Source organism: Podarcis gaigeae (genome assembly GCF_964106915.1).
Source record: "Podarcis gaigeae genome assembly, chromosome: 8".
Lineage (NCBI taxonomy): Eukaryota > Metazoa > Chordata > Lepidosauria > Squamata > Lacertidae > Podarcis > Podarcis gaigeae.
The window spans coordinates 52293354-52314878 of NC_139684.1; the positions used below are offsets into that span (position 1 = coordinate 52293354).

General features: G+C 45.0%; 2 protein-coding genes across 9 annotated transcripts in view; one reads left to right on the forward strand and one right to left on the reverse strand.

The window, feature by feature from the left end:
• The window catches only part of KCTD19 (potassium channel tetramerization domain containing 19), a gene marked incomplete at its 5' end in the record, with an annotated part of 24259 nt that extends 17617 nt beyond the window's left edge, over positions 1-6642 (reverse strand). Inside the window, 5 exon segments of the mRNA XM_083754649.1 lie at positions 2930-3080; positions 5627-5932; positions 6289-6440; positions 6443-6614; positions 6616-6642. Coding sequence (XP_083610775.1) covers positions 2930-3080; positions 5627-5932; positions 6289-6440; positions 6443-6614; positions 6616-6642 — 808 coding nt within the window.
• LRRC36 (leucine rich repeat containing 36) overlaps positions 6424-21525 on the forward strand; it is a 24385-nt gene continuing 9283 nt past the window's right edge. Inside the window, exons 1-8 of one of the 8 annotated variants that reach the window (XM_083754651.1) lie at positions 6434-6541; positions 8211-8333; positions 11975-12167; positions 15572-15665; positions 15772-15857; positions 18086-18210; positions 19702-19753; positions 20599-21075. In XM_083754651.1, coding sequence (XP_083610777.1) covers positions 12161-12167; positions 15572-15665; positions 15772-15857; positions 18086-18210; positions 19702-19753; positions 20599-21075 — 841 coding nt within the window. In that variant the 5' untranslated portion in view covers positions 6434-6541; positions 8211-8333; positions 11975-12160. Of the gene's footprint in view, positions 7282-8205; positions 8334-11974; positions 12168-12253; positions 12382-12711; positions 12926-15571; positions 15666-15771; positions 15858-18085; positions 18211-19701; positions 19754-20598; positions 21076-21525 lie in introns of those variants that run through there. The other 7 variants (XM_083754652.1, XM_083754654.1, XM_083754653.1 and 4 more) reach the window with 7 other exon arrangements.

Consider the following 21525-nt stretch of genomic DNA (forward strand, 5'->3'; position numbering starts at 1 on the left):
AGTTTTTGTGGAGAGGGCTAATTTCCAGATGTCTGGCAAGCGGGATGTGTCGTCACGCTTGTTCATGTTGTGAGGGTGTTTCTCTATCTCGATGGCTTCCATGATTATTCTCTTGTGGTGATGTTCCGTGTTAAAGAGCAATTTGGAATCTGCAAAATTAATTTCGTGTCCTGTTTCTTTCATGTGTTGGAAAAGAGAGGAAGTTTTTTCTTCTTTTTTGACGGCATTCTTGTGTTCTGCGATACGTGCATTTATTCGTCTGTTTGTTTGTCCAATGTACGTGGCTGGGCAGACTTTGCAGGGTATTTCATAGATCCCTTGGTTTTCCAACTGGATTTTATCCTTGGGGTTTCTGAGGATATTGGCTATTTTTTGGTTGGTGCAAAAGGCTGTTTTGATATTGTGTTTATGGAGGATTTTGCTAATTTTATCTGTAGTGCCCTTGATATAAGGAAGGAGGGCCATGCCATTGTTTTCTTCTGAGAAACACCCTCACAACATGAACAAGCGTGACGACACATCCCGCTTGCCAGACATCTGGAAATTAGCCCTCTCCACAAAAACTGACACCAGATCCAGAGGCACACAGAACGCCAACACCAATCAACCACACCAGACCCAAACCCAGACCCTCTCCACAGATGAATTACTGACACCATCCAGTAGCCAATCCATGGTGGCACCTCCGGATGCTGCACCCCCCTGCAATCCCTACACAGATCTGGCTGACACAAGCCACAAAACCACAGCTCGCCCCTATACACGAAGCCAAGCCAAAGCACAACTAAGTGCAATACAGCCATCTTCTCAGGAAAACTCTTCACAAAGTTCAAGAGGTCAAGACACAAAGACTTTAGCAACTAATCCACACCTAATGACCCACCTAAGTGGTACTCAGGATATCACTCAAGAAATCACTCAAGGTATCTCTCAAGTAATTAAGGAACAAAAGAAGAAAAGGCACACTAGCCTGGGAACTTCCTCTCTGCCCAGAACATTGGAGGCTAGACACCACACCCCCTCTACAGTATTTATAGGAACTCAAACATTGAGATCCCGCTCTGTTCCAGTAACAAGAAGCCGAAAGCACCAGCCTGAAGATGACGAGTGAGACCTCGTCGAAACGTCGCCTAGACACCCCAACTTTTACACGGGAAGACACCCGAGGACACCAAAACCTGCATTCCTGTACCCGTGAAAATCTACGAAAGCAAATATATATATATATATATATATATCACACACATTTTCTCTCTCCTTTCTTATTACATAGGGGTATTTTGGGCTTTATAAAATCTTTGTTGCTTGTGGTATTGAGTAGCAGTAGTGGTAATTATAATACAGAAAGACAACATTTTTAAAAAAAATATGTCGTTATTTTTCTACTAAAGTACCCAGGATGATGTACCCAGCTTGGTAAAATGTAGTAAAAATAATATATAATATAAAAAACAGATTGAAAACAATTAAGAAAAGAAAGGCAATTAGTAATAACAATTCAACTGAAAAGACATCTGGGTAAATAAAACATTTGACTTTGCTCAATTACAGGACTATGTACCAGTGACTCTAAGGCAGTATCTGTATAATAGACCCAACTCTCTCTCGTCAATGAGCATCAACTTTCAGTTCAGCCTCCTACCTCTAGGGGGCAAAATGAATCTGGTCTTGTGCCTTGCTGCCTTTTATCACGCCTCTGGGACCAAAAGTGACAGGAACTTGGTTTGCGTTTGGTTTCTCAGGGGATGTTTCTCACAAAATTATACAAATTTGTATTAAGAGTTTTGTCACAAACAACTTAGCAGTGTGCCTAAGTTCAACTGCTAATTTCTCTCAAGAGGACTTAAAAAACAAACAAACCACATTCAGCGCCTTCACGGGCATGCTACTTATCCTGTCATAACCCAGACGAGTGAAAAATAAAGCAAGCCTCATTCTAGAGCAAATGACCCAAGGGGCAGCACTCTAATTAATGTCAGGCAAAAGTTTATTAGGAGGATGAACAGTGATTTGGAATGCAGCCAAACAATTAAACATCAACATCAACTCGTTTTATAATCCTACTGAGATATGTGATTGTAACTGAAAGTGAATGACTGTAATCTGCTCACCTAGCCACCTGGGGTTGCCTCTGAAGGTTTGGGAATACAGCTGCTAGGCTTAATTGGAATGAGTCATTGCAAGCATCTTGCACCACTAGTCCTCTCCTGTAAAGCCCTTCTTGACATAGGGCCAGGGTACTTGAATGATGGCCCGTCCCCTCACCTGCCTCTACACTTACATCTGCATTGGAGTTCCTTCGCTGGGTTCCCCCATCGTCTGAGATATGGCTAGTTACTATCAGCAAATGGGCTGTTTCAGCAATGGCACCTGGTTTTGTTTTTAATTGTATTTACTGAAGATTTTCTTGGGTAACAAAAGTACATACAGTGTTTCAGCTTTCAGTTCATAGAGTCCATTCTATAGAGTTACATTCGATGTGAAACACTAATAATGTTATAGACATTATGAACTGGTCTCCCCCCCACCCCACCCAGAGGCTCACTTGGTGACCACTCTGAAGTTGTTGTGCCATCAGGCAAAGGCTTCTTTGTTTTCCTAGGTGTTTATGCTTTTTGGCTGATGCTTTTATAGGGCTGCTGCTTTAAGCTTATATTAATGTATTCATGTGATGTGTTATTAAATATTATATTTTAGGTAGTCCTGTTAATGTATTTGAGGGATGGGGAGATATAAATAAGCAATGACTGAGTTTTCTTGGAGTCCACGTCTCCTGGGCTTAACCCGCACTACCCATCCACGGGATCATGTGGGCTGAATGAAGCCAGGGGAAGTTTATAAAAATTATCCAAGATGTTTGCTGATGATCACTACAATTGTCATTTTGGTCCTGTCTAACCTTAAGTAGTTGCTTACAATGGACTTTTACCAGTAAATGCTGGACTTTTAAGAGGAAATTCTGAAGGCTTGCTGATACATTTTCGTGTTCTCCAGTAATTCATAGATGCTCTTTCAGCTATTGGTATATCCGCAGGACGGACACGTAAATTATGTTTTCCTTCCTTCAAATTGTCTAGGGTCTGTTAAGACAGGCAAACATCTCTTAAGCATGCATTTTCATTGTATTTAAACAAAATCATAGGAGCGTTAAAAGAGGAGGGCTGCAATACAGCATGGTGCGCATAGCAGGATACTGTCCTTCGGCTCTGCCATCAATGATGTTTGCTTCAGTACAAAGTAAGAGTTCCTAAGCAATGCAAAGCTTAAAGTTTTTAATAAGCCCGTGGTCATCATCATCAATGTAAGCGCTATTCTAAGCTATATGATGCTATTTTCAGGCTCATAAAGATGCTTCCCTTTGGCAAACCTTTTATGTGCTTCTGTTCCGTCATTAAGGAGGGACTAAGGAGGAAGAGGGAAGGTAGCTTCTCTCCCTTTTCCTGAGGTGGCATCTGGAGAGGCTCAGCTAGGGAGGCTTCAGAAAAACACAAGAGCCTTGCAGCTGGCTCAGCCCATAAGGCTAGCACCCTATTTCCATAGTGGCCAATCAGATGCCCCTATAGGGAGTCTGCAAGCAGAACCTGAGCTCAACAGCACTGCTCTCCCCACTTATGACTCCCAGCAACAACTCAGGTCCTGCTTAGTTGTCCACTCCTCTTGTCATCCAAGTTGGTGGCCATCACCGCATGTTGTGGGAGTGAATTCCATAGTTTAACTATGCACTGTGTGAAGAAGGGAGTGGTTGCAACAAACAGCATAACTGCTTATCAGCTCAGCAATGTAGGCAGTGGAACCAACTTATTTTTCTGTCTTCAGGAGAAGCCTAGGAGGAATCTGCCATAGATGTTTTTAATAAAGGGCAAGTCAGACCCGTGAAACCTAGCAAAGATAACCTATATCCTATTCAGAAGTGTAAATTACTGTCAACTCAGACAGTTCATGGCTGACCCATTATAACCTGTCATAAGGCTCATTCAGACTTCCTTTTACACTGTGCATTCCAGGCACAGGTCCACACTTTAAAACACTGTGTCAGAACAGTTTATTTTAGTCCCAGCACTTTATCTGGGAGCACTTGCATTTTACCACTGAATTGGAGCAAATGGCAATACAGTATGTGGAAAACCTGATTGCTGTTTGTTCCAATTCAGCGGTAAAACGTGGGTTTTCCTGGGGAAAGTGCCAGAACAAAAAACAACAGTGCTCAGACATGCAGCTTTAAAGTCCAGACCTGTGCCTAGAAACACAGCACAAAGGCATTCTGGATGAGTCCTTAATGAGGGTACTGAGTAATTTAAGAAGGTGATGAATCGGTGTTGCTGTCCAATTCATTGTGCCTTGTAGGAAAAAAACAGCTTTAAGTAGCCCTGAAGCTCTTTCTCAACCAGCTTGCACCCACATGTCTATGTGACAGGTCTCACCCACACCTGTTGATAGGCATCCTTCCCTCTCTACGTTCTCCGTGATGGCTCATCTGAGAACAAAGCCAACCTTTGGTCTTGGTGCCCTCCGTTTCATTGCCTGAAAGTGAGGCAGGCAAGCAGCTGAAGTCTGAGGTGGGTCTTGTAAATCCTCATCACCTAGGTTTGGTTTAAAACACTGACACAGGAGGCACAATCCACTGAGAACTTTTCCTGCCCAGCCTATCCCCTTGAACGAAATGGAACTTATCTCATGGATAGAGGATGTAGAACTAGAAGTGGAAAACTCAGGATGGGGAGGGATCATGCTCCATCGTACGCTTAGGACTTGCAGGGTCCTCTTCAGAGACAGGAAAGTGGGGAGGGTGATCCCACAACAGTCCCATTAGTGAAGCAGGCATAAAGAGGCCTCCAGATGGGCCAACCCAGGTATAAATAGCTTCTGCTTTGGCTTCTGCCTAGACAAGAGAAGAACTCCCGGTTTACTATTCTCTTGGGCTTTTGTTTCCCTGGACTTCAGGCTCCTCAATCTAATTGCCTTTGCTCCATCTGCCTCAGTGCTTTGATTGCCAGCTTGAATACATAACTCAGATGTAACACTGAACCATGGCTTGGCATGAGGGAGGCCTCTCTCCTCTTGCATGCAGATTCCTTCCTTTGTATTCTGCTTGTCATTCACCCCACACATTCCCGGACATGCAAATTGGCAAACCCAGTTAACACTAGCCACCTAACCAGGGTGTACAAACTCACATTGGGATTCAAATCATGAACGTGAAGAAAATTATTAACTGTAGCTTGCCAGTCCAGAAGCCACAGCAGCTTATGGCTGATAAAAAACAGGTAGTGGGAAAGAACCCAGTTGTAAGATGAAGCTGGGAGCACATGAGTTCTCACGGAGCTCCCACATTCTAAGCCCATGGTTAAGCCTAACTTGAGCTGTTGCCTGCTTTGGCTTCTAATTCTGCCAAGGTTTCTGTACAACTGACACAGGCACTTGCTTTCCCAGCCAGACAGAGATGCACAACCATCCCTATAAACTGTTCCACAGTCCAAAAAGGACAGTTCCAGGGCAGCCAGAGAAGAAACTACTGTTGTGAAAGTTGTCCCATCAAAATGGGCTCTAACTTATCAGCCTTTTGACAGCTTACATCTTATTTGGGCAATAGAGCATGTTTTCAACCCACAGCCAGGAAAGGCAGTACCTGCAATAGTGGGGTCAGCTGCAAAAGCATGGCCTGCTCGTACAGCAAATTCAATTCAGCACAGCTGGAGAAGGACAGCTTGGAGGTGTGCAGGTAATAGTGGACGTGCCTGAAGGTGTAACCATCTCTGTCAATGAACAGGCGCACGTTTTCATTCTGAGTCAAAGCCGAAACCTCTTTCCAGATCAGAGAGTCTGGAAACTGGGCGATTTTGCTTTTGGGAACTGAGAAGCACCAGCCTCCGACATTCAGGTGAATCAGCTCTTCCTCAGAAGATTCAGCTTCAGAAACTATTTCTGATTCTTCCTAAGTGAAAGGTGGGGGAGAAATCAGTACAAGCTCAGAGCAGATGCTAAGCCTTTAAAATAACCACACCAGTGAATTCCCCTCCCCCACCCGCCCTTTTTAAATCTATATTAAAAAGAAGCCTCTCCGATAATGCTTCGGATCCGAGGATGCTGTCGAGTGTGGATGCATGCTCCCCAGCTGCACATGCTCAGAGACGCTCTTTCCCGGCGCTGGAAAAAAAGGCGGAGAGAGCGCTCCGTGTGGGGGCGTGTGTAGAGGGAGACCTCCCCCGCCCCCGGTTCCAGCCCCGCACAGGGGGCCCATTTGGGGTTTCCGCTCTCTCTGCCCTGCTCTCCTGAGGAGATCCCCTTTACCATGTTGCTGGGCAGGCGGAGGGAGGGGCGGAGGACCATCCTGAGGGGACGGGGCAGAGCGCCCAGCAGGGCAAAGCAAAGGCCGGGCGACGGCGGCCGCTCAACGGCCTCCTTGGCTCGCGGCCTTCCGCCGCCGCCGCCGCGCGGTGTTTGCCCGGTTGCCAGGCAACGCGCGGCGGCCTCATGGCGGTGCCGGTGCCGCTAAGCGAGGCCTGGATTCGCCGGCAGCCGGCTCTGCGGGGGCTACAGCCAGGTACTGACCGCCAGCTAGCGAGAGGGCTGGCCGGGGGCGCGCGCGAAGGGGCCTCCTCGTTCGGTCTCCCCAAAGGAGCGCCCCCCCCCCAGCGCCGCCATGGGACAGCCTCCCTGACAGGGCGACCACGGCTACTTAGGCCCAGCCAAGCTCAAGCCCACCTCCAAGCCTCGCTGCTTCCAGAGTTAAGGGACCCTTCGGTCACCGGGTGTGGACATTCTGCACATGCTCAGGGGCGCTCCTTTTCATAGTCTGGCACCGTCCCCGACTTCATTAGAGCATTCGGACGTTTCCAGGGAAGGCTGGCCGGTCGGGAGGGTAGTGTGGGGTAGGAGGCATGTGTGAAACAGAACTAATTCCTCTGAACTTTTGTTCCATGCGGAACGGCTCCCTTTTTTCTTCTGGCTTTCGCCCTGGCGAAAATTTCTCGCTATAAGTGCGCGGAGGAGAGGGGCAAGTTCTCCGCGGTGGGGGCCTCAAGAGGAGGACTCAGAGGGGGACTGAGTGGGGAGGGGCTTCTTTCGGGGACGGTGGTGGTTCGGCGTGCTGGTCCTTGGGACGGGGCAGCCAAAGTATCTTGCTGAGTAGCACGAGGCCACTTCAGGGATTTTTCTGCAACTCGCGTGCACTGAAGCAAAATCAGGCTAGGATGAAGCAGTAGCTTTGTTTTGTTGTGAGGGGATCTTACATAAAAAGGGAGATCCCACGAGCTTTTTACAGCTTTCTGCCCTTGGCACCAGGTTGGGGAATTTAATACAGTATTGTTAAACCTATAGCAGCAAATTCAGTGCTGCCTTAAGTCCACTCTGAATGTGTTGGGCAGATTGCCTGCCTCTCTTTTTATATGCAGTGTTTTAATACTATTTATAACACACTCTTCTCTCTCAAAGCAGCCAGTCAAAGCAGCTAATAAAAGTATTAAAAAGAAAACAAAGATAAATCTTTTTTGAAAGAAAGAAAGAAAGAAAGAAAGAAAGAAAGAAAGAAAGAAAATGCTAGATAGTTTGTGTTTACACTCAAGATAGTGGACTCTGATTTGAAAGAATTGCTTCTCATTTTCTAAATGCTCACTAGAGGCAGATTTAGGGAGTTTGACCAGTTCGTTCACACGGTGCAGAGCCTAGGGGGCGCTGCAACTATTATTTCGCATGGTGCGAAGGAGGTGCTAAATTAAATATTGAGACCCCAAGGTCCTCCGCTGTTCTCATCCAAACCATCTTTGCCTCTAGATAAACTGGTTCTGCAGGTTTTGAATGGTTACAAAAACCTGTTTGATTAGAGGCAACAGTGCATAAAAAGATGTTTGTGCACCATGGGATCTCTTCTAACCGTATTTTCTCTATCCTAAGAGATCCTCCTTTGAAATGCTGCTTATGACTTGTGTCTCTTGAGAGTTATTTCTTTAATTTTTTTTCAGTTTAGTGCCAGTTTGCACTATTGTTTTCTGCCACAGTGGGGTTTAGGGGTTGCAGCTTAATAGGACCCATACTTGTGGATGACAGCAACATATTTTACATCTAACCCCCCCACACACACACACACATAGTCAGAATATACAAAGCTAAAAGAAATCAGATAGACAAATTTTCTGATATGTGAAAAACTTCAGTTTAAGAACTGTAGGAAAGACCAAAATACATTTACAAGTTGCCATTTTTTTCCAGAACAGGTGGAGTCCATCTCTCTGCAGGGAACCCATGCAGCCAAAATTGTCTCTCTTGGAGATGGCCTGAAAGCCTTTAAAAACCTTCAGTCCTTAGATTTGTCAAAGAACCTGCTTGCTTGTCTAGAGGTGAGTTCTGCGGCCTTTCATGGTTGCTGCAGGATAATCTATTGAGAGATTAGCTCTTCTTTGCCAAAAGCCAGAGCCTGGGATGCCCCTGAACTGTGAAGCCAGTAATTGTGGTGATGAATGATTCTTGTTTCCCAAGTGGAGGAGCTTGGTATTAGTAAGAGGCATCTCACCCATCCTTTCCTGCCTTCACATGTCTAATATGGCATGCTAGCAGCTCAGTCTTGGAAGTGATATATACCTAGACTGTAGGCTGCAATCCTATACCTGCTTACCTGGGAGTAAAACCCAATGAATTTAGTGGGCCTTATGGCTGCATGTTGGGAAAGATGGAGGGCACAAGGAGAAGGGGACGACAGAGGACGAGATGGCTGGATATTGGACAGTGTTCTCGAAGCTACAAACACGAGCCTAACCAAACTGTGGGAGGCAGTGGAAGACAGGAGTGCCTGGCGTGCTTTGGTCCATGGGGTCACGAAGAGTCGGACACGACTAAACGACTAAACAACAAAAATGATTGTACAACTTAAACTCACACAGGGACAAGCAAAGGAGGACGCCTTCACCCCAGTGTGGCTCCCCTTTATCACATATACAGCCCCACAAGACAGTGTCGTATCCCACCACACCCCACAACAACATACAAATCAATATGGCTAATCTGACCCAACAACACCCCCACACACATGCAAACATACCACATTGCAATCAACAGAACACAACCAACTAAGCTCTGGATCCACTAATGTTTTGTACCACCACCAAAAATAGATATATAAATAAATAACTCACATGACGCTGACACAAAAACCCTGAACAAACACTATGCAACAGAATGAAAAATCATAATCTCCCCATCTCTCTCTCCCCCCCTTCCCCTCCAGCCACATAATGTCTATGTCAACAGTGTCTCATACTGAATGTAAATGAACTGTGAAAAAGACTCTATGAATTGAAAGTGGAGACACCATATGTTCTTTTTTGTTGCACAATAAAATCTTTAATAAAAATATAATTTAAACAAAGAAACAAAAAAACTTTGTTAAAATGTGCTTTGGATCAGTTTTCCTAACTTCTGGTTTGGAGTAACTGTCAGTATGGCAATAGTTTCTTTGAATAAACTGGGTTCCTACCAGGAAGCTCAGCTTGCATATCTGTCTTGGATTTCTTTCTTTAAGGTTTTATTCCCTCACCTGGGCATGAACCATTGGGAGGTAGTTTAGAAGCAAATCTCTAGTACAATGCTAAGAACAGAAATGCAGCTCTGTGCTGGCTTCCAGCACAATTCAAGATTGTACCAACCTTTTACAGTTATTTGAGAATGTTGACAATATGTCAACAATATAAAGGCAATTATGCAGATATTATATATTTTGAAGGAAGGGCCACAGCTTCGTGGCAGAGCAGCTGTTTTGCATGCAGAAGGTCTCAGGTTCAATTCATGGCATCTCCAGGTAGGGCTGGGAATGTTTCTTGCCTGAAACCCTGAAGATTTTCTGCCAGCCACTGTAGACAGCACTGACCTAGACAGACCAAGACTCAGTATGTGTTCCTATATACTTCCGAAACACTTCTGACAAGAGTCTTTCTCTTAAGCCAATTTACCAGTTGCAGAATTGTGTGTTCTCTTATGGCTCAATAACTGGTTTAATACCAGGAAGCAGATGGTAAAAAAATGTTTATCTTTTGCACAATAGTGCAATATTTGAAAATTTTAAAGGCAAAAATAATATGCAAATGTTCATAAATAAATAAACGAATGCAATGTGGCTTCTGAAGGCTGGAGCTGGTGCCTGTGATGAGGCTGGAGTTAATGCTAAGGCTATAGTTTGGCTCTCCAGGTATTGTGAACTGCCTTGAGATTTTCGGATGAAGGGCAGAATATAAATTTAATAAATAATAAAATATATTTGGACTCAAAGGTGGGTGTACAGCAGTATAGTGGGCTTGCAATAATTTTCTGAGCCACAGAAAAAGCCAGAGGTGGAGGTGGGTGGGCAAGTCAAGAGAGAAGGCAAAAGACAGAGGCATCTCCAAGGAAGAGTGTGAGGGACTAATGTGATGGTGGGATAGACTCTGTCCTCAGACCTGCTCTGGAGGCTGTTAGGTCTAGGAGCAAAGAACAAAGAGTGGTGCTGAGCTCTGCCTGCCCTCTGGCACAAGAGGGGTCTAAGAATACTCTGGAGGGTTTGTTCCTGTGGAGAGTACCACAGGGCTATTTAATTTATTCACAAATAATCTGGAGGTACAGAAGGCTTACTTTCCACATTAAGTGACAGTGTGAATGAGCTCATAGTCATTTAGAATGGCGAAAATGCAAGCAGATTGTGAGAAACACCAAAAGAGCTCCCCAAACCAGTGTTTCCCAACTGGGGCCATATGGCTCCCTGAGCCCCTCTAGGATATTTCAAGGGGGCCACAGGTGAAAATTACGTAAATGGGGGGGGGCACAGAGGGAAGTGAGAAGTGAAGGAATATATATATCTACTTGGACAATCACAAGAGGGTAAGAGGGCATCTCACCAGGGCTTAGCACTCTTTTTTGCCATATGCATTTTCTTGGAGCAGTCCTGGTTTGTTTCCCGCAGGAGAGGGTGATCGCTGAGGCTCCTGTTTTGACTGGTAGAGCCCGCGACCCAGAACCCCCAGGTCAGTGCTGGGTTAGGGTGGCAATGGGTAGGGCTGGGAGATCTGGAGCTGCTTGTTGCCGTCACCACTGCTGGGCCCAGTGGCAGTCTGGGCCTGACTCTGCAAGGTGCAGGGTGCAATCCACTCCAGCACCTAGTGGATCAGGGCTTTCAGATGTTGCCAAGGGGCACAGGGCCTGTTGGCAGCATAGGCCCGACTCTGCAAGGTGCGGGGTGAAATACACTCCAGCGCCTAGCCAAGCAGGGTCATCTGGTGCTGCTGACGTGCATCTAGTAAATAGCTAAGTATTTACTCAGAAGAAGGCTGCACTGAGTTCAGTGGGCCTTACTTCCAGGTAAGGGTTTGTGGGGCTATAGTGTTTTATCTAGGCAGCCAGGGCTCCCTGAGATGACAAGATCTTTTTTTTAAAATTCTCCCATATATACAGAACTCCCTATGTGCCTTTTGGACTGTATTTGTAGGTTTTCCCCTCTGCGTCAAATAACTGGGGTCAAACAAATGTTTACTTTTTTATAATGCATGGAAGATGGATCTCCCTCTGAAGGTTCTGAACTCTCCTTCCTTGGAGGTTTCTAAGTGAAGGTTGAATGCTGGTCTCGCAGGGCCCACCTTTCCCGTTGCTTCCTCACACTGGTCTAGCCTAATATATTGCCCATCTGTAGCACCACACTGGAATGCCGTGTGGGTCTGATCACTCCCTTTTGATAAAGGACAGCACAGAGTTGGAAAAGGTCTAGAAAAGACCAACCAATTTGTTCAGGCAGATAAAGTATATTCTCAAGAGGAAAGCCTGAAGCATTTGGAGCCATTTAGTGTCAAAAAAGATAACTGTGATAGACCTGATGGAGGTTTATAAAACTATGCATGTTATGGAGAAAATGCATGCTCTCCCCCACTTCCAATGTATTACTTGCTCAGTTGGTGAGATCAAGTTCAGTGCTTAAAGAAACATTTTATTTTCAAATTGCAACCTTGTCTTTTTCTCCATGCAGGGTCTTGAGTATTTACAATTGTTACAACATCTGAATTTGTACTATAATCATGTTTCATCCTTGCTGGAAGTTGCCCGCCTTCAAGCGTTGCCTCTCCTTAGAGAGCTGGACCTGCGTCTCAACCCTGTAACCAGGAAGGAATCTGATTATAGACTGTTCACTGTGTACAGATTACAAGCTCTGGAGATGCTAGGTGAGAGATGAAGCAAGGAGGGACGGTAGAGGTCATTTCTATGATGCTGGCATAAGGGCAAAGCTTGTCATTGTTCCAATTGTTTTCTCAAACATTGCAGTCATGGCTTCAGCCAGTAACTACAAGTAGCTCTGCCCCCCAGTCTCATGGGGAGCTATGTTGATGGTCAGGATACCAATCCCAAATTCTCTTTCCTGATCAACAGATGAGGCAGGTGAGAGTGCATTGCCCTCATAAATTTAAAGTAGATGGAGAACTCCCCCCCCCCTCCACACCACTGCTTGTGGATCCTATCTGCCTCAGTCTAAAACATTGCCTAGACACCCACCCCTCCATGGACTGACACCATAGTTTGAGAATCTCTGCTTAATATTATTTTAGCAGTCCTAGAACTGAGCCTTTCCCCTTTTCTTCATGACCCTGTGCACTGTTTCTAGGGAGTGTGCCCATGAAAGGGCGTGTGTTTGTGGCTGTACTGTGTACTAAGGGCTTTGCCTTCTGTTGCTATGGAGAAGCATATTATGCTGTCACAAATCTTTGTCTCACTGAATCTTCCATTTTACTTGTGCTCACTTTGGATAGCTAGATTAGTCAGTAGTCTGATGTTTTTTAATGAAAGCCACAGGTCCCTAGAGTTTAAGATTAGACTGAGCTCCTGCTATAGACCTTTTGTTTTCCTCCAGATGCTACCTGTCATGCATGGTGTATCTTCTTGAAGAACAACCAATCTTGATACAAAGACTGGAAGGTGTGGTGGAGTAAGTTTGGAGTGACATATAACCAACTGTTGCTTCTATATAATGAACTTAGAAAGCAAATTGGGAGCATAAACCATATTCTGTACCTTGAACCATAGCAAAATTCCAGTAAATGTTTGAGTTTTGATTCAGTGGATACCATGCCTTATTTCTAGTTTGCATCCATCTACCTTGAAATTGTCCTGCATCCTTCTTTGCAGTATTCTCAAGCATAGAATAGGGCTGGACAGAGCTGTACCTAGGAGTTGGTGAAACCGGCCTCCACCGGGGGCGGTGTGTGTGTGGAAGCTGTTTGGGTGTGTGGGAAAAATCACCATTGGAGATTGACTGGGAGATGAAGTGGCACTAGCCCGCTTTTGGATCCTGCAGCACGGGGCAAGAGAGGGGAGAGAGGGCTTTCAAAATATGTCTACCCCCACCCTGCAGTAACTGCCTTTCAGTCAAACCTAGTGAGTTGGCAAAGCACAGCAGTCACAGATCAGGACAGGCTGCTGCAATGATGAGCCCTAACAGCAGCCACTTCCTTTTGCTAGGAAGGTGTCAGACCGACTCTGTGGAATATATATGCCTGAATAGAGTTGCAGATTTAGGCAGCAGTCCTATACACTTAATATGAGAGTAAATCCTATTGAACTCAATGGGACTTATTTCTGAGTAGGCCTGCAGAGAATTGTGCTGTTTGTCAATTTTTTTTGCATCAGAGATACAAGCCTTACTGTAATAAAACAACATGTTCAACAACATTCTGAATATATAGATTTAGGCTCATGTTGGGGGGGCACGTTACTTTGTCAGTATTTTGGACCGACGCTCACTGGAACATTTGCTTTTAAAAAATAAACTGCACCCCAAAATAGTTCAGTTAGCAAAGGATCTGGCCTGTGCTCCAGTCTACAAGGCTTACCAGGATTTCGAGTACTTGGGTTGTGTAAAATATAGTAATTTCTAACGTGGCTATTGCAGTAAAGTGTTTTTTTTTCCTGAGTAGGATGTAATACAGCTCCTTGCCAAGGGTGCAAGGGGCCCTAGGGCATCTCTGTGGCCAGATGCCCGGAGTTGTGTGAGTGTTGTCAATGTATTTCATGAACAATACTAGAATGCTGCTTATGAAAAGAGGCACAGAAGTGAGCAGAGATTGCCCATGCATGTGGCATTCTAAACAAATATTAAGCAATATGGTGCCTAAAACTGTGGCCTAGTTCATGTGTAGTGTTTATCCATAGTTTACTAAACTGTGGCTTATTTGATCACCCAAACTCTGCCCAGCAGCTTAACCATGGCTTGTTAACCACAAACAAACCACATTCATAAGCCATGGTTTGTTGTTGGATTACAAATCTTAGTTTGTAATATGCTTAACATTGCATATACGGTAAGAAAGACCTCTATGTCTGTTCAACTTTTACATTTCACACTTGGAAGTTAGCTGTTAGATGGAGAACAACACTCAATTCATCAGGACTGACATAGAACACAGAACATAGATAGTTTTATAGTTACATTAAAATTAAAAAATAGCACGTTCCAGCAATCTTTCTGCATTTTGGAGGTGTGTGTGTCATATATACAGAAATAGTCTTCATTCCATGCTTCTTCCTTCTTCCTTGGAATAGGTGGGTTTATGAGGGGCCTGTTAGAGATTTCTATCTTTACTTGCAAGATCACAACTCCAAGGATTGGGTGAAATACGACTTTGTGGTGTTGTGAGCCAGTAGGGTGTAAAGCAGAGGTGCCCAAACTTTTTTCAAAGAGGGCCAGATTTGATGAAGTGAACATGTGTGAGCTTTTTTTAGGCTTGAAGGATTGAAGTTTTGAGCTTTTTAAAGGATTTAACTCAAAGGTTTTTGAGCTTTTTGGGGGATTGAAGTTGCTGAGCTTTTCTTAGGATTTTAACCCAGGACATATACTGGCATGGGGGCCAGATTAAATTGAACATTGGGCTGGATTAGGCCCCCGAAATGGACTTTGGACATGCCTGGTGTAAAGCATAGGGAGACATGAGAGACCCAACTTGGGCATGGTTCATTGAATGGCCTTGGGCTAGTCACTCTTCTCTCTAAAACTCTTAGGAAATTACTGGACAGTGAGGATGAGCATTCCATGGTTTACAGGATAAACCTTATACTTGCTTACATCATGTGCTGAGTGAATTTGAACTGCTTGGTCCCATTTCTTTACTGCTTCATAAGTCCTTGGTGGGCTCTGCTGCCTAGTAATCAGATACCAAAGTAAATACTAAAAAAGAGGGCAGGATATATCACCTGAATAATCACATTATCAGATGAATTTTGTGGTACTTCTGTAATTCTGTTGTCCTTTGTAAGCTGATGTGATGCTGTAAAGTGGGATATTAGTATTCTAAACAAATGATACCAAGCCTACAGGCAGAAAAATGGCTGCCTGCCTCCATAATTTCTAGTGCTGCTGCTGCTGCTGCTGCCCTTTATTTCTGACACTTTGGCCCAGGAGTAGAGAATTGTTATGGCTCTGTGGGCCAGATCTTTATCTGTCCCCACCTCTGCAGGCTAATTCTAACAGGTTGGTAGAGCAGCCCATCTGTCAATCACATGGCACCATTATGATTTCACATGATTGCTACCGTTCTTTGAAGCCAGTCATTGATCCTGCATGTCTTCTTCTTCATAGATGAAAGAACTATTAGGAAGCGTGAGAGAAAAGCTGCCCACCTGCATTTTAACCTCAGGAGCAAAGAGGATCCATTGGAAAAAGACGAGTCAAGGTATGGAAGTGGTCTGATGAAAAGTAACACTTTTGGATGGGAAAGGAGGTGCTTGATATTGAAGGTTACTTAATCCTAACATCGCTGTTGTTAAATTTACCTCAAGGGAAAATACAATGAGGAGTGAAGTGCTAGACCAAGAAAGCTTTGCAACATCCAGTATGAATACAGAGAGCAACAGGACACGTACTGGTAGGTTTTATGAGACAATCACACTGGGATTGGAAAACCCCAGTATGCTTAGCCTGAATATTTGATTGTGCTCATGTACATTATGTGGTGCTGCCCTTGTATCTGGTCTGGAAGCTGCCATTGTCCCTGACCATTGACTCTGCCGACCCAGCATGCCCCTCTGCCAGAAGCCACAACAGAAGAGAGCTTTTGCCTCTATGTCTTGCTTCTTCATGGAGGCTGCTGTGGAAAACAGAATGCTGGACTGGATGGGCCACTGGCCTGATCCAGTTGGGCTCTGATGAGTGACTGACTCTCCATGAGACATGCTTGGATATTGGCTGCTTTGAGCTTTACAAGGCATTCTTGCAATTGTGAGTGTGTCCACACATTCCTTTTGCCCCGCTCTTTCTAGGCACAGTTCTGTGCTCTAAAGCTCAGTGTCTGGGCATTCTTCTTTTAGCCCCCCAGCTTTCCCTGTGAAAACACATGCTTTAAAGCTGACATGCAACAAATGGCCATTCAGGTTTTCACGGATTGCCAAAAGTAGGTTTTCATAGGGAAAACTCTGGAGTAAAAAAATGGTGCTTGGACAAAGAACTTTAAAGTGTGGATCATGCTTGATCTCTCCTTTCTATAGCTAGTCTGTAAGTCCATATCCAGTGGGACGCGGGTGGCGCTGTGGGTTAAACCACAGAGCCTAGGACTTGCCGATCAGGAGGTCGGCGGTTCGAATGCCCGCAGCGGGGTGAGCTCCCGTTGCTCGGTCCCTGCTCCTGCCAACCTAGCAGTTCGAAAGCACGGCAAAGTGCAAGTAGATAAATAGGTACCGCTGTGGCGGGAAGGTAAACGGTGTTTCTGTGCACTGCTCTGGTTCGCCAGAAGCAGCTTAGTCATGCTGGCCACATGACCCGGAAGCTGTACGCCAGCTCCCTCGGCCAGTAAAGCAAGATGAGCGCCGCAACCCCAGAGTCATTCACGACTGGACCTAATGGTCAGGGGTCCCTTTACAGTTTTTTTAAGTCCATATCTGACCTTTGTTTCACTCAGACTCTTGACTTTCCTTCCCTCCTTCTTTCCTAAGGAGGAAATGTGTGTGGCTGCAATTTGCTGGTGTTTGTTTCACCACAGATCCTAACCATCCCTTTCCCCTGAGGGGCAAAACTTTATATTGCTACAATGCCTTGAAGCAAAGATAATCCCTTGATGTCATCTTCTCAAACAAATCCTTTCAAATGCATTTAGGGTCTTCAGATTATCAGGTTATCAGAAAGCTTCTCTTACAGTGTTGCACAATTTATATTCTGTTTAAAGGTCAGGGAGAAGGCATTTAGATTTCTCACCCAAACTTACTCCCTTATATTTTAAATCTTCTCATATCATGTAAGATATGGCCCACCTTCAACTATTTTAACAGCTAGTAAGACACACACACACACGATACAAAGGCCCCCATGTGTGTGCCCTACAATCTCCCTGGGTGATGATGCCACTCCCAGGAGGAACTATGGTAGGATTATAAACATATGTGGCAGAGGAGTAGTGTGCATTAGCCACTTCAGATTGCTAGAACCTGTAAAAAAAAGGTGGGGAGAGAAGACAGCCCCCAGACTATTTTGTGAGCATTTTAAAGGAGTCCTGCATTCATGTGGATTCTAGAAAATCCTCACAGAAATGGGATTAAACTAATTTCCTGGTCAACACATGTAACATAGAAACGAACTGGTATAATTAAGACTGTTCCATCCATCCCTAATTTGAACCAATGTTTTCTTTGTTTATTCCTTTGACTGTAATACTGGGGGGGGGGGTGTTAAATAACAAAAACTTATATTTGTGGGGTGATGTTCTGATCTTTGATAGAACCCTTGGTTTTGGGGAATTGGGTTGGCAGATTTTTGAACCCAGCAGAGTTGTGACACTATTCTCCACTTAGATTTATCTCTCTCCCCAGATTATACTTGATTTTTTTCTCTCTAACTCAGGAAGGTGTTGCAGTTATTTATTTTGGGGGTATTTTATGGTACATCTGAGCTCAGTGGTATATCTGGGAGCTATAAATGGGTTTAGTGCCCCACTGGGCTGCCAAGGCAAGGAAATGGATAAATGCCCCCTGAGGAGCTTCCTGTAAGAGCAAAACAAAAGGATGGGCCTCAGCAGTCTGGAACACGTGGGTGTGTTTCATTCTGATTCTTCTGCAAACGAACAGTGGGTGCTCATCATTATTTCTCCTTATGAAACGAAACCAGGTACAAAGTATTCATCTCCTCGCCATATGTCATGCCATGATGAGAGAGACTCATTTCTAAAGACATCGCCTGTTTCTGTGTTGCCAACCAGCAAATTAACTAAAGGAAACAAGGACCAGATCCTGGTAAGTGGGCTTGATGAAGTCAAACAGAGGCAGGTGGCTTCTGCTGCTGTTTTGGGCAGCGCTTTGCTATGTTAAACTTCTGTGTCCTCTAACCTTACAGTTGCATCAGTGTCAGCAGTAGAAAGTTTTCAGGTGTTGTATGCATTGAGAGGGAGGCCTTTCCTTTTCAAAATTGTGGCAACCCCCCTGTTTATGTCCTTTCTTATATATAAAGCATTGTCAGGGGTTCAGAAGGAGAGACACAGGAGGGGGAGCAAATGGAGAGTGAGGAGGAGGAGTACGAGGGGGGCGCAGGCAGTGACAGTGGCCAGAGTTATTCCACAAGCCTCTCTAGCGAATCGGAGGACTCACAGAAGGGAGCGCCGGTGGCCAGAGCGAGGGGGGTTCCAGGGGGGAAGCCCCAGGAGGAAGGGGCCAGCGGGGAGTCCCTGAGCAGCAGTTGGAGATCAGGACCAGCGTCTCCACCAGAGCGCAGTGGGGAGGGGGAGTCCCAGGAGTCGGGACCAGTGTCCTCACCACCAGAGGGAGGAGAGGAGTCAGGTTTGGCAACGCCCACATCAGGAAGCGGAGAAACGGTCAGAAGGAAAGTCACCGGCTGGGCGCGCGCGCCAAGTTCAAATGTACAGGAGCGCGGCACAGCGGGGAGCCCGGGAAGGGAGCCAGGTCCTAAAGCCCGCCGGAGGGAGGGACAAGACTCAGGGGGCTCAGCGTCAGAGGAGTCCAGGAAGGAGGAAACCCCAGAGGGCAGAAGGACCCAGCGAAGGAAAGAACAGCGTAAGAGGTGGAGCCGGGCTAGAATCTTAAACTGGTGTGGGTGGAGCAGTGAGTCAGAGGGGACTTAGCCGGTCTAGCGTCAAGACGTGGGTCTGCGCGCCCAGAGCTTTGAAATGGAAACTAAACTTCAATAAAGACTTTTGTACATTATATCCACCGGGCGTTGGTCCTCTGTGAGCTGGGATCTAGAGGCAGACCTGACAAGCATGATAATGCCAAACCTACTCTTTTTGTCCATCCCATTTGTATCGGTTCATTAAATGACTAGAACATGTGTTCACATTTTGGGTTATGCAACTAAGTGAAGTCAGTAAACTCCAGGCTAGTTCATAGACTAGAAGGAGAGAAACAGTGGGCCTATATGAGAGCTCATTGTCCTATACCTCAGATCACATGGTGCTTCCGGGGACAGTGGCATGATGGTAGTTTTATGAGTGTTTGCTACCACTTGCCTGTTGAAATGCCTAATTCTGCCCCAAGATCCATTTATAGCCTCTTAGTTGAAACATTCAGAAACATTTCGTGTGGGGAAAGAAAAGGGCCAAAATGAAAACCAGATGTGCTTCCACCCCCAGGCCTGGAGAAAGCAACTGAAATGCAAAATACTTAAAACAATGGTAAAGCAATGCCAAAAGCTAAAGTGAAAGACTGATTTTTCTGAAACAAATGAGTAACTCTTGCTATTGGACAGAATATTAACTTTGTAATATCTTCCAGCTAGACAATGCAAATGCAAGACAGTTTCTGAGTCACAACTCTTTGGACAGAGGTGAGTGTTTTCCTTTTTCAACCTGATAAAAATCTGTGTGCATTCTCAGCCTTTTGGGGTCAGATGACTCTCCTGATTCTGATGTTTCGCTAAGGCCAGTTCTCACAAAAACGCAGACAGAAAGTAGTAAAATCTATCCAGATTCTGCTGCTTGAGCCTGAAGATTTAATCAGTACATTAAAAAAAAACACCTTGCATGTCAAGGTGAAGAAGGCTTCTACCTCTGAGATCACCCCCCGCAAATGGGGACCCATACTCCATCATGTAAGTGTCCACTTGCAGTCTGAAGTGGAACAGTCCAAATATGGGCTTACCCCCTACCTGCTCTTTCTGAATACTAGGCCTAAATCTAGATGAAAACTTGACTAGTTGAAGATTTGGGTGTTTCTTACAAGGTTTTATTTCAACTTATTGAGATGTTTTTCAGTTTGGTACAAAAATATAATTTACAGGATAAGTTTTGAGTGATTGATGGGTTTTCTTTTTGCAACCATCAGTATAAATGGCAGGTATATTGCTAATATTCTTCTCAACCACTAGAGCTCCAGTTTTTTGGCTTGCTCAGCCTTTGCCTCAGAGCATGAAATAAACATCTGTCAACCCACATAATTTAATTTATAAATGGAACCTTATCTTAAGTGTGACTAAATTCATATCTCTTTCTTCCCAGCAAGGTTTATTAACCATGATTATCTTGTGATAAATGGAAACAACTCCTGAAATGAATTTATGTAAACCACTTAGAGGGTTTTTTATTGAGCCATCTATGCTTCTTGTTGAATAAAAATATATTTAATGAATGAACAAGTGAATTGTAATGTCTTCCCTCTGCTTGCCGCATGCAGAACAGAAACTCCGGTCTCCCACTGCCCTGCAGGCACAGACTTCCCTGCCCTCCCAGATGAAAAGCAGAGCTGTGTCTGGTAAGGGGAAGTTTCACGTGTCCTTTTCTGAAGGCTCATCTCTAGACTTCCTCTGTCAAGGAAAAAGAGAAACGGGAAATAGGAAAGTGGACATTCTGGATCTTGGCCGGGCTGCTTCTCCAACTAGGAGGCTGAGTCTGAGTGATGATGCAGGGAAGACCAACCTCAGGCCAGAGAGTTATGAGCACCTGTACCTCCCATCCTCTGCTAATCGCAGGGAGCTGGTGAAGAGGCTTCATGATGAGAGGAATGAGAAGACGGCAGCCGATGATGTTTGTAATTACACCTCACAGTTTGCTAACGAAGTCCTGGCTCCTGCGCGGTCCTCATGTGGAGATTTCCTGGGACAGCACTCAGAAGCGGATGCAGACCATGCAAGTCCCTTAAAGTTCAGCTCAGGTAAAGGCTGGCTTTATTGTCTTAGTTTTCAAGACGTAACTTCTTCAGTCTTTCCTAACCTTTCTGAATGAGAGGAAATCTTTGTTTGGTTCTCTCCTGGTGACTCAAAATGTCAACTTTCTGCCACTATTAATAATATTTCTTAGCCTTCTCCTTTTGCAAAATACAGGTGGTCAACAGTATAATGAGCAGCCAGCTTCTGTTCACAAATTTCAGCTTCAAAAAAAGAGGCATGAAGGCAAAAACACTGAGCAATGGGCTTTCTCCTAAATTTCAGATTTCAGTGTACAGTGGTACCTCGGGTTAAGTACTTAATTCGTTGCGGAGGTCCGTTCTTAACCTGAAACTGTTCTTAACCTGAAGCACCACTTTAGCTAATGGGACCTCCTGCTGCTACCGCGCCGCCGGAGCACGATTTCTGTTCTCATCCTGAAGCAAAGTTCTTAACCC